The sequence below is a fragment of the Lycorma delicatula genome, chromosome 6 (genome assembly GCF_047948215.1).
Source record: "Lycorma delicatula isolate Av1 chromosome 6, ASM4794821v1, whole genome shotgun sequence".
Lineage (NCBI taxonomy): Eukaryota > Metazoa > Arthropoda > Insecta > Hemiptera > Fulgoridae > Lycorma > Lycorma delicatula.
The window spans coordinates 80238225-80251543 of NC_134460.1; the positions used below are offsets into that span (position 1 = coordinate 80238225).

At 29.2% G+C, this 13319-nt stretch overlaps 1 protein-coding gene across 1 annotated transcript in view; it reads left to right on the plus strand.

Annotated features, from left to right (window-relative positions):
* Positions 1 to 13319, plus strand: part of LOC142325960 (apoptosis-resistant E3 ubiquitin protein ligase 1) — a 291698-nt gene that overhangs the window by 207189 nt on the left and 71190 nt on the right. The window contains exons 3-4 of the mRNA XM_075367936.1: positions 161 to 366; positions 11729 to 11928. Coding sequence (XP_075224051.1) covers positions 161 to 366; positions 11729 to 11928 — 406 coding nt within the window. The remainder of the gene's footprint in view (positions 1 to 160; positions 367 to 11728; positions 11929 to 13319) is intronic.

Below are 13319 nucleotides of genomic sequence, written 5' to 3' on the forward strand. Positions count from 1 at the left end.
AAAATTATAGTCACTTCCCAAATCTAATGAAGTTTTTAGGAGGAATGTAAAGTTGTTGACATTACGACCGTTTTTTTGTGGTTTTTAGTCAATTTTTGTATTGTAACTAATTGATCTTTTGATTTTGTTATTGAAAATAACAATAATTTTAATGTTTTAGATTGCTGCAGGAAGATGTGACTTCTTTAGAAGATGTCTACTGGTTAGAAGATTCCAGAGCACGCTATTTACTTGGTAAAGATTTTCCGACATGGAGCGCTGCTCGTCAGGCATTACCTGTCTCAAAAGAGGATCTTGGTCAACTCAAAGCAGAATTATGGAGTGCAGTTGTCAAGAACAGTCAGCATCAAGATGCTTGGACTCTTGGTTTGTATAAATGTTCATTTCTTATAATTTACAAACAGAATCAGTTACTGTATTTATAAGGTTGTATGTAACCAACTGCTAGGAATTTGAGAAAAAACCAATGATCTTTTTCATAAATTAAAATCAATTACATGTTTGCAGTGTTTAATGTCTGATGTAATGCAACAGATTACCATTCTAATACCTCTATTTTCCATCTTACAGAGTGAGACAAATATAACTTTAAAAAACCCACAATTGACATGAATTGATTTCCTGAAAAATTCTAACGTATTTGAGTTAGTATTTAACTAATAATTGTAAAAATCCGACTTTTTTTTTATTACAGCTTCATAACTCTTCAACAATTTTAAAAACCATATAAAATAAAAAAATGTATGAAGTACTTACTTTAGGAAATATAATTATGTATAAAAAATGTATAAACATACACACATTCATTACATTTGTCTGTATGTATGAGTAATAAGGTAATAATAATAAATATTGAAAGACAAAAGAAAAATAAGTACTATTACTAAACGTTTAGGAGCTGAAATTGAAATACTACAGCAAATCATTCAATACGAATCATAAAATAGATTAAATATGTGCAAATAAAAAATAAATAAGCATTAATATGTGATAATAAAGAAGTGACAATTTCTAAATAGGTTGAAAATAAAACCACCTTAATTGAATTGTAAAAAATGACAATAGATATCATAAACAATAAATAAATAAAATACATGTAATCTATTAATAATTAGTAGATTACATGTATTTTATTTATTTATTGTTAATAGATTATACATGTAACTGGAAAAGTAGAAAAATAAAATAGAATTTCTAATTAGTTTAGGAAATGAGCTGAAAATACTTAAAATTCAAACATGTGCAAATAACTGTAGCTACTTATAAAATTAATTTTTTGCAGTTACTGGTTTTGTTTTTTCTTCATGTTCAGCATTTTATAGAAGTTTTTGCTTCATTAGAGCATGTATTTTATAAAATTTAATTAAAATTTATTTAAAATTTAATATAATATCATTTAAAATATTAAAATTGCAGAGAGAAGGTGTATAATCTTCTCATTCACTATTTTACAACAGTCATTGATTTTGTATCAGCTTAGAAACCAATTTACTTGGTAATTTTAATATTTTAAATTATGTTTTTTTATTCTATTTCATAAAAATTCACTTTTCATTAAAAGTGAAGAAAAAACAAAAGCAGTATGGGTAGAAAATTAATTTTATAGAAAACTATATTCTTCTGCTAGGACATTCTTTACCAAAGTGTTAATTAAATAAATCTAGATTGCATAACTTCTTTCTTTTTCCTGTTTAGCCTCCGGTAACTACCGTTTAGATAATTCTTCAGAGGATGAATGAGGATGATATGTATAAGTGTAAATGAAGTGTTAGTCTTGTACATTCTCAGTTCGACCAATCCTGAGATGTGTGGAGATTGCATAACTTATTATGTGATTAGATACACAACTAAAGCTTTAGGCCAAAGTTATATTTTACCAGATTGAAATTAAAAGAGCCATTCTATTGAAAAAAGGGTCCAGTTCCACAGAAAATAGAATATTATGATATTTAATTAATATATAATATCAATTAAACAATCTAATAATAATATAAAATGTTTATTTTGATTAAAAAAAAGGTCATGCCATTAAAGGAAAGTTAAACCAAGAAAGGCTTTAAAATAATTCAAAAATTAAAAAAAAAATATTTTATTCTAATAAACACATATGCAGATTACATCAGAAATGGATTGGTATGCTACTCCATGGAAGTAACATAAATATACATCTATCTCTTCATGACTGCCAGCTAGACATATGTACCTACACCCACAGAAAGAGTTACATCAAGCATGATTTGCATGATCTGTTCAATACAAACATCCAAACTATTCCTTGTGACCAGCACTGTTGTGGTAACTCAATTTTTAAAGAAAGAAATAAGTAGATTAAAAACTCTTCTGGTGACACTAGTTTCTGTGTAATCTGAAAGTAGATTGTTTTAATGTTTAATATTTTTAAACATTTACAAACTCTTTCAGTCAAAACTCAGTATAAACCTATTCTTTACTAACCAGTAACATAACACACACTAGTGAACCAATTTTCACATGATCATATAAAATTTTTTTCATTGTATTTGATGCATAAACTAACCTTTCAAAGGATCTGTTTGATCTGTAAATAAATGGGGGCAGTTCATGATTTAAAAATTAAATGCATTAGCAATATTCATGCACAGCATACAGTATGATATTTTTAGTAAAGATAATATGTGGTACTGATATTTTAGTTGTTTCTGCTCCCTATTTATAGGGTAAAAACATTCAATTTTTCTGTAATAAAAAATGCAAAAGTAAAGGCAAATCCAAGGCAAAAATATATGTACATTCAAATTTTTCAATGGAGACATAAATCATAAGTAGAAGAAAGATAAATTTTTAAAGTGTATAATTATTACTCATGTCTAAAATTTATTTCCTTTCTTGTAGGACAAAAAACCATTTTCTATACTGTGATAAATATTATTTTGTATTATAACAAAAATCTTTTCACAATTTCATGTTTTCTTAAGAAAGAAAAGAAGAATAGGGAAAAAACTTGCTTAATGTAAACTTGAATTAAGTTTTATTTACCTTTCAGCATCTAGCATCGCTAAAGGTATGTTTTTAATTTTTTTTATTAGTGATGATGTTTATAATTAGAAATTTTATCATAAATTTCTTTTAAGAGTTACATCTTAATGTGACTTAATCGGATAATGTTGTTTATTACTTATTTACGTTCTATATTAACTTCTAAGACATTATAGTTTATGAAATTTTATCTTGAGATGACTAATTTATGTTTAGTTTAGTAATTATAACTGTATTAATGATGATTTTATATATATATATAAATATATAAAGTATAGTAGTGTGTATGTATGTATGTGTGTGTGTGTGTGTGTGTGTATGTATGTATAAATAAGTAAGATAATAAAATTCATCTATGGAATTTGTTTTTTCCTTCTAATATTTCTGATAACCCACCCTATAACATTAGTTCACATTAATTTCTGTTAGTTTCCTAAGATTCACAACAAAAATTAACATTTATATTGATTAGTTTTTTCTTTTACTTCACTACACATAAAACCAGGTATTTATCGAACTATTATTTTAATAAAATTATTATCATTATTTTTAATTAAACTCTTTAATTAGTTATTGAGGTGCTTCTTTTTCTAATAGGCTTTGATATTTCCTATTTTTAATATAAAGCATGCATTATATTTTATTTTCTAAATTTTTAATTGCCTGCCACAAAAAAAAATTTGACTCCTTTCATGTATGAATATATTTCATTCATTATAGGAAGACAAGAAGAGGCCTGGCTTTATGTGATAGGCTCCTCAACTCTTTTTAGATGGATTAAGAATTCTCATAGTAGCTAAATGACAGCAACAAATTTATTAAGCTCAGTTGAAGAAATGTCCTGCCTATTGTCAAACCAGCATGGTGGCTAAATAGTGTATTCCTTTCCTTTTCCTTGTAATACCTTTCTAAGGAAGAAGGGATCACAAAGGAAAATGGGAGGACAGAGAAAAAGGTTGATTAAGTCATGCAGGGAGTGTATGTGCTCCTTGAAAAATGAGGATGTTTTCTGTCTTTTTCAGGATCAGATTCCATTGTTATGATATACATGTTTATCAAGAGAAGTATTATAATAGAGTTGAATTTTGCTGTTTCAAATGTTTCATTAATTCAAAGTTTCTTCATACTCCCTTCAATGTCTTTCTTTTTATTTTTGGTTGATGGTGTATTGCCACACAAGCTTGAAGCTTGTGCGTGGATCATTTATAATTTATTACAGGAATTTTCCAGTAATTTTAGGATTTTTACTCTACTTCAGAGTAAACTTTTGCCACGATCATAAGAACAAGTTACACTTTGTTTTCAAGAATATTATTATAATGCAGTGATCTCCGTACAGAATTGTCCAATATATACCATCTCAACTTATTTAAAAACAATCAAAAATATGAGAAATCCTTGTAATGGCTTGTGTTCAGATATTTTGAAGTGTTTTTTATAATCTTAGCAGAAATTTAAAATATTTAATTGTATTGGTATGCTGATCATGACAATGCCTCTTCTGAATATTCTAACTTGAGATCTTATGATTTTTCAGAGAACTGACGTATAGGTGTGTAAATATGAAACCGGAATTTGCCCTAGCTGTCAATGTAGTTACTGTCAAACCACATCATTGGCACCATTTTCTTTCTTTGACAGCTGACAAAGATTTTCAACTCACAGCAATACAAGTTTCGTACAACAGCATAGTTTTAACATTGAAAATGTCAAGTTTTGTATCTACAAACTATGATTTACAGACAGCATTGATTTTCTGTTAGATTTAAAGAAAACTGCTGCAGAATCGCATCAGATGCTTGTCGAATCTTACAGTGAGCATGCTCTTGGTAAATTAGAGTGTTTTGAGTGGTTTAAAAAATTCAAAAGTGGCAATTTTGACGTGAAAAATGAAGAATGTGGAAGACCACCGAAAAACTTTGAAGACAGCGAATTGCAAGCATTGTTGGATGAAGATAATGCTCAAAAGCAACAACAACTCGCAGATCAATTAAATATAACACAAGAAGCTATCTCCATACGTTTAAGCCATGGGAAAGATCCAGTAGATGGGAAAATGGGTTCCTCATGAACTGAATGAAGGCAGCAAGTAAACTGAAAAACCATTTGTGAAATGCAGCTCGCCAGGTACAAAAGAAAGTCATTTCTCCATCAAATTGTGACAGGTGATGAAAAGAGGATATATTTTGAGAATCCTAAGCATAAAAGATCATGGGTAACTCCAGGCCAACCATCAACATCGATTTCAAATTGCTCTATGGAAGAAGGCCAAATCTCTATGGAAAGAAGACAATCCTCTGTGTTTGGTGAGATCAGAAGAGCGTGATCTATTATGAGCTGCTAAAACCTGGTGAAACCGTTAATATTGAACGCTACTGACAAAAAATGATTGATTTGAATCAAGCATTGCATGAAAAACATCCAGAATATCAAAAAAGGCAACACAAAGTGATTTTGCTTTATGGTAATGCACCATCACACACACAGCAAAACCATTCAAGGAAATGATTGAATTATTCAGTTGGGAAATACTTTCACATACATTTTACTCACCAGACTTGGCTCCATCCAACTACTATTTATTTGCAACAATGGGACACACACTTGCTGAGCAGCACTTCACTTCTTATGAAAATGTACAAAAATGGCTCGATGACTGGTTTGCCTCAAAAGCAACAGTTTTTTTGGCTTGGCATTCATAAATTGTCAGAGATGAGAAAAATGTATAGCTAGCGATGGAAAATATTTTGAATAAAATATTTTTATCATTTTCATACAATAAACATGTATTTCTATACAAAAATTCCAGTTTCATATTTACACACCTGTAAAAGATTGATATTCATTCATAACAACCATGTTTGGTCCCATATTTTAGCTATTTGAAAATGTCATTTCATATTTATTTTCTTTTTCCACCTGTAGTATTTACAGAGTTAATTTATAGACTTACAAGGAAAAATGAGGAGTGAAGTGGTTCTTCTCTGAACCAAATTTACTGTTAGATTCAATCCTGAGCCAATCAAAGTGTAGGTGAAATTCAATAATGACACTTCATTCTGTTCCTCACTCAGAGTTCACTATATCTTGTTAAAAACAGTAATAATCATTTATATCTTAAATGCTTAAAATCTCATCCATAAGAAAGACTGTGAGAAATAACTCTTTGAAAAGCAATATATTGTATACTCTCTCTTGTCACTAGAAAAAAAATTAATATTGAAACTTAAAATTCAGTATTACTGCTTGAATCTTACATTCTATACATTTTGTACCAGTACTTAATAAACAAACATGTTAACTTAATTTTAAATCCTATCAGAGTATTACTGAAAATTTAATCTGTAAAACTGTATATATATATATATATATTATTTAACATATTTACTTTTTAAAGGTCCCAAAACCAGATTACATACAATACTTAAACTTATTCATGAGCATAGACAACTGATAAATAACTCAATTTTTAAAAAAACTGTATTTTTTTATCATTTTATTTTAATAAAATTTAACATAAAATTATAAGAACTTATTAACTGTAAAATGAATTATAACTATTTTTTAAATATTATTTTTAATGTATTCACTATGTTTTGATAACTTTTTATAAATTATTTTCTAATATCTTGAATACTCATATTTTTGTTTTTTTCTAATATATAAATGAATTAATAATTAAGCTGCTCCATTTTCTCTCTATTTTTATGGACACATAGCTGACTTCAAGTAAATAAATTAATAGATTCCTTTAATAATGTTTAGTTATCAATAGTATTTGATTTTTTTGTCAGCCTCTTCTCCATCAGTTAGTGAAGGTAACTGAATCAAGGATTGTCAGATTGTAATTAAGGATTGATGTTTAAGAATTGTCAGGCCCCTTCAAATAAACAAAATTTCTCTACTATTTTTTTTTTTTTTTTTTAATTAATGTAATAATAAAATAATTATATTATGTGTAAAAGAAAATGAACCTGTATTTGAAAGAAAAAATATAATTGTATTTTTTAATTGTACATATGCCCTTTAATGGAATCATTAGTCTTTTAAGATACCTTTAAAAGATTATTTTCTTGTAATTTTCAGCTAATTTATCGTATACAAAACAAGTTCAAGAAGATTTAACTGCTTGTATATATAGAAAAAAATAAACAGACCTAGTAATATTTTTAAATTATATCATGCATATATATTATATATTATATATTTAAAGTATTTAAATACAAATATTATTAAGTTGAATAAAACAAAGAAAAGGAAGAAAATTTTGAATTTTATTTAAAACCGTACACTACACCAAACTGCAATATATGTACTAGTTTATAATAAATATTAAAAAATGAACCTGCCATTTTCAACACATTTCTTTGCATGCTTCTGTACTGTTTTTGTTGCTCTTTTTAGTTCTTCAGGGTTGTCCCCTTACATTGCTCAGCTGCATCCATAATGCGGACAAGTAATTCCTAATGAGAATAAGTTTTTATTTTGTATACAATATTTTTCATTCACCCTCAGACAAAAAAATCTAAAGGTCCTATCAGGTGACCTGAGTGGCCAGGAATGTGGACTTCCACAACTTAGTCATTTCTCTGGGAAATGATGATTTAAGTGAGTGAAAACGACAAAAGAGAAGTGGAGAGGCACACTATAGTGTTGGAAGTATACTTTGCGTCTCATTGCTAGAGGAACATTTTGAAACAGCTGCAACAATTCTTCTTGAAGAAAGTGCAAGTAGACCTTAGCATTTAAGCGACCAGGTAGTATGAATGGTCCAAACAGCTGATTGAGAAGAAGGCTGCACCATACATTGATGCTAAATCGGTGTTGAAAATTGCCTTCTACCATTTCATGAGCCATGTACGCTCATTAAGTTTTTGACACCATCTCAAATTAAATTTGACTCATGGATAAACAAAAAATACTAATAGAGTTGTCGATCTGTATTTCACCAGTTTCAGAACAAAGTGGTCCGTCTCCTGGATGTAGATGTTGAGCAGGCTGTTTATGATAAGGTTAAAACTTTTTTTGTTCAAGTGTCCTCAAATACAAAACTTTGATTTGCTTTGAAAGACGTTGCATACGCCTGGACTACGCTGAACTACATCGATATTAATTTCTCAATAACAGCATTTTGGTGGACAGATTATTAGTAATTAGTACAAATACTAGATAGTGATCCTGATTTCCAAAGATTGCGAAAAATCACTCTAATTGTTTTGAGATCTGGAATCCTGCGATCCAGAAAACATATTTAATATTCTACTGCTGCAGATATAGCATTACCATTACACAGACCCAAAATGAATACCATATCAGCGTATTCCTCTGTTTTAAATAAGTATGGCATAACTTAAATGACAAACCAATGACATTCAAAGTAAAATTCATAGAAAACCTTCGCTAACAACAGCACAGTTCAACTGTACCTGACATACTTAAGTACCTTACAGAATAATTTAAACATTAAAATAGTATTGCGCTTTATTGATCAGCTGTTGTTATTTTACTGCCAACTTTGAAATAATAATTTTTCAAATAATTTATTGTATTTCCGTCATTAATAAAAAAATTATTATCTAAGAAATTTTTATTTTATAATTTTGTAATTTCCAGTTTTTAAAAATTTTTTAACAGTAAATTTTGTTTTTACAAATTTTTCACATCACCAAAAAAGAATTCGGTTTTTGTTTACATTAAATAAGTACTTTTCTTAGAAATGTAGTAATATACTGTTTTTAAATAAAATTCAAATATTTCCAACTTTTCTTTGTTTTATTCAACTCATGCTATTTTGTTCAGAATTAAATTTTCTACGAGTTTTCTTTAAAAGTTTTATCTATTTATTTACCATTTAACAAAGTTATTGTATGTCAAACATAAAAAACAGGGTTTTTACCCCAATTTATTGGTTTTCACCCCATATTTCTTAAAAACTACTTCAAATACGGCTCTGGGACATATTTTATTCGATTTTGCAGGTCATAAACCTTATAAGAAATTAGTAATTCTGACCAGGATAGCTGAAATCCAAGTGAAATCTTTCACTAGCTGTAACTTGCAAACGAAGCATTTTAGGACATATGTTAGTATGAATTTTTTCCATTATTTTTACAAGTAGAATAGGTTATGAAGGTTGTGGAAGAACTTCGTGATACACTCAGTATAAGAAGGTGACAAGCAAAACTGCAGTAATTACTGCAGGATATTTCTATTAAAAATGAGTTTAAATGTTTTATATAAAATAATTCAGAAGCGTGTACATGAAATGTTTAGTTGGAGAAGAGAAAGCTGGTTTCAAGAATGCGAGCCCTAAAATAGATCAGATTTTCATCCTATTTGAAATATTAATTAATTACTGGGAGTATAGTAAAAGTTCAAAAGCTATTCATTGATTTTTAAAAAACTGTATATTAGCATTAACAGAATAAAAATCTGGGAAAAGATGGCTGACTTTATTTTTCCCAACAAGCATATCAGCTGAGAGAACTAAGTTCACTAGGGTCAAGAGCTGTAGTGAAAGTAGGTGGAAATTATTCCTTTTTATTTGAAATCAAATCCAGATTGAGACAGTTAGAGAAATAAATTTAATTACTTATTGATAATACCGAAGTTTAGAAACTCAGAAGATCTAGAAATAGTCTGTTTAGTGAAAGCTGAATCCAGGATTTTCTATAGTATTACCAAACACCTAGCAACAAAACTGTCAACTAGGCTAGTCAAAGTAACATTCTGCAAAGTGTTCAAAAAATGATGCAACCTTTTAGGAAAATGTATGTAGTTAACAGTAGTGTAGTAGTTGAAAGTGGCCTTCATTATGTTATTCACATAATTGAATACAACTTTGCATGCTTTTAAACACATGTTGTAATGTTTGTTGAGGAATTGCAGCAACATATCATTCAGTTTCGCTCTGATGTTTGGAATGGTGTGAGGATGAGTTTTGTAAGGAGCATCCTTAAGGTATTCGCACAAGAAAACATCAGGAATGGATAAATCAGAAGACCCAGGGGGTCACAATCCGTTCAAAATTACTTGTTCATGAAAACTCTGATCCAAGAAAGTGTGATTGTATGAGCCATAGCATTGACCTCCTGAAACCCTATGAACTCCAGCCAGTCTGCAGTTATAGTGTTTACAAATTGTTGCACCATCTGTATGTAGTGCTCATTGTTCACTGTGCCATGAAAGAATGTCATGAAGATCCGCTTACATGAAGTAGCACACCAAATACCCACTTTTTGTCCGTGCAGCTGATGTGGATTTTCCATTCAGCAAATGAATGAATTTTGTGCATTCACGTATCTATCAAGGTGGAACCATGCCTCATCAGACCAAAGCCAGTCATCAAGTTCTTCCCCATCTGGTGTTACAGATGACATGAACCACTGACAGAAAGCTACACATTTTCCAGTGTCTGCAGAGGTAACTACATGAATTCTGTACAGATACATCTTTAAACACTTCAACAATGCTGTGTGGATACTACCAATGGAGAAACCAGAATGGCTAGATAGACATCGCACAGACTTCTTGGGACTAACAGAATATGCAGCTTGCATGTCAATCAACTTTTCCAATGTTAGCACTTTTGGTTGACCACTTTTAGCTGCATCTGCTCCATTCCCTGTCTCTAGGAAATTCTTGTACAGCCGCTTGATAGAGGACTTGTTTGGTGCATCCACGCCATACTTTCTGTGAAGGCATTCTGGATCTGGGCATAACTAGCAAATTTAATGTACTGGGAAACAATGAACATTCTCTGCTGCATTGTGTAACTATTTTTTCCTCAGTTAAACATGAAACAAAATAAGGAAACATTCTTCCATAAGGTTGTGTCACTTTGAACACTCTGTATGATATTCAAGTTTTTTTTAATATAAAATGAAACTGGTATTGAGCAAGAAAAATGGAATGAGACAAGCAACTTTTGAAAACGAAGTAGTTCTAAGAAAGATTTATGATTCATTCTGTGATGACAGTGAGCAGAGAAGAAGGAAAACTAGAGAGTTAAGAGAATATTGTGGGGAACCAGATATAGTGACAGAGGGATAGAAGTTAAAGTATGAAGATTATGATGGCTGGGATATACAGAGGTGACTGAGATAAGTTACAATTGAGAGAGAGTTGTGGAACAAAAGAGTTCACAATTAAGAGAGTTTTGGAAGGAAAGCCAGAGTAATGAAAACATTGAGACGGCCTAGACTGAGATGGAGTGACCAAGCCCTTAAAGATCTAAATAAGTTAGGGCAGCAGAAGATGAGACACTCAATAGAGTTTCTTGAAGAAGGCTAATTGGTAAGACCAGAAACCTGTTAAGGTTTGGATGATCAAAAGAGTAAGTAGGTGTATTATTTGTCATCTTTATAAATAACATATGTATTATATTCATTACATATTGCATATTATTATTTACTTGTTGTTTGTATATTATTAAGTAAACTACAAACTACGAAAATTTTATTTTTAACAATAGTTTCATACAGTCACACTTTGTTTCCCTTGGGTTTATTATACATATATTAAAATGTCTTACCTGTGCATACATCTTCACTTCAGTAAATATTTTTTCCTTTGCGTTTATAAAAAAATATTCTTTTTGTATTTGAGATTTACTGTTATAAAAATTACACTGAATGTGCACTACACCGCTTTCAATTTACAATACTTCTACCAGGTTTTGTTGTTTTTTCATCTATTTTTTTTTTATTTTCAGGTGGGATGTTAGTAGTTTCTGTAAGTGTTGCTGGATTAGTTACTCTTGCAGCCATGACACAACCATCCCTAGCACCAGAAGCAAGACATTCATTACTACAGTATGTAACAGGAAAGTATTTACAACCTGCCAACTGTACTGTTCATTTTGAATGGACTGATCCGCAACCAGTCGGTGGCACTATGACTTTTATTGTTCGGGTAATTAAATGATAATATTCTTTTAAAATGCTTCTCTTTGCTATTTAGTTTTAAAATAGTTTATATAATTTATATTTTATTTAATATTTGAACTTTAATTTTTTTTCTTTCACAATTTTTTTTAAAAATCTGATATCAATCACATAAAAATGAAAAGTTTTCAAATTGACTGCAGTACTACGTTTGCATCAGCCAGTTTTCCTTTACTACTTTGCGCAAAAGGAGTTACTCAAGAAATGTACAAGATTTGTATAAAAGAAAGAAGATTGTAGAAACAAGAAAGGAGCATGAAGAGCTTCTCAGTAATAATTTTTCTTATTAGTTGTTAATGAAATAGTAACTTATTTCCTTGCACCTTATTAGCACTTTGAATGTCAGTGATAAAATCAAACAGATTACTACAATGTGAAAAATTTATTTTTATTTTTTCTAGTATTTTACATGATTATAAAACGAACAAAGGATATCATTTTTAGAAAGCAATACTTAATATTAATTAAAATAAAGTTAGTATCTATGCATATCAATGTACTATAATATCTTTGTGTGTTTTCATTTGCCAGTTCATTAGCCATCATGAAAAAATAAATCATTTATTCTATTTTTGTAATATGTAATTTTTTCTTCATAATAAAATAAGATGAAATTGCAGCATAAATAAAACAAAAAATAATTGTTTGTTGAAGAGTATAAAAATTTGATCTTTTTTACAAATTTAAAACTTCTAGCACTAAATTTCAAAATATGTGGAATTGCACTTCCAGAAAAACTTTTCAGGACTATTTTACAACTTATAAAACTAAATTGAAGAATTTAAAATATAACTCAAAATAAAATACATGATATCAGTTAGTGGTTATTCATCCATATGTATAGATGTATAATAAAGTATAAATCAAAATCAAAAACACTCTTATGGATAACAAATACAAAAAATTAATATATTGAGGGCTTGAGGCCAATCAAGCATATCCATAAAAAGCACACTGCTTTAGAAGGTTACAAGACCATTCATTTTATCATTATTTTTATATTATTGTTCTTAAAATGCAAGTTATTAATTTTTTTTTGTGAATATAGTTCAGGCTTTTCTCTCATAATTAATCTAAAAATTGTAGTTCATACAAAATGGATTTGCAGAAAACCGTTTTTTTTTAGAGGGATGTAGAAGTATGCTACTTTGGTTTCGATAAGACACTGTTTATACTTTTGTATTATTGAATATAAATACTACTACTCTATATAATATAAAGAGGCTATGGTAAATAATTTTATTTATTTATACAAGTATTGGTTAACACACAATTTTCATAGATAAGCTATTCTGGCTCTAAGCCCTTATTATAAACCAACACTCACTGAGAACCAAAAACATTTTCAGGAACATCATT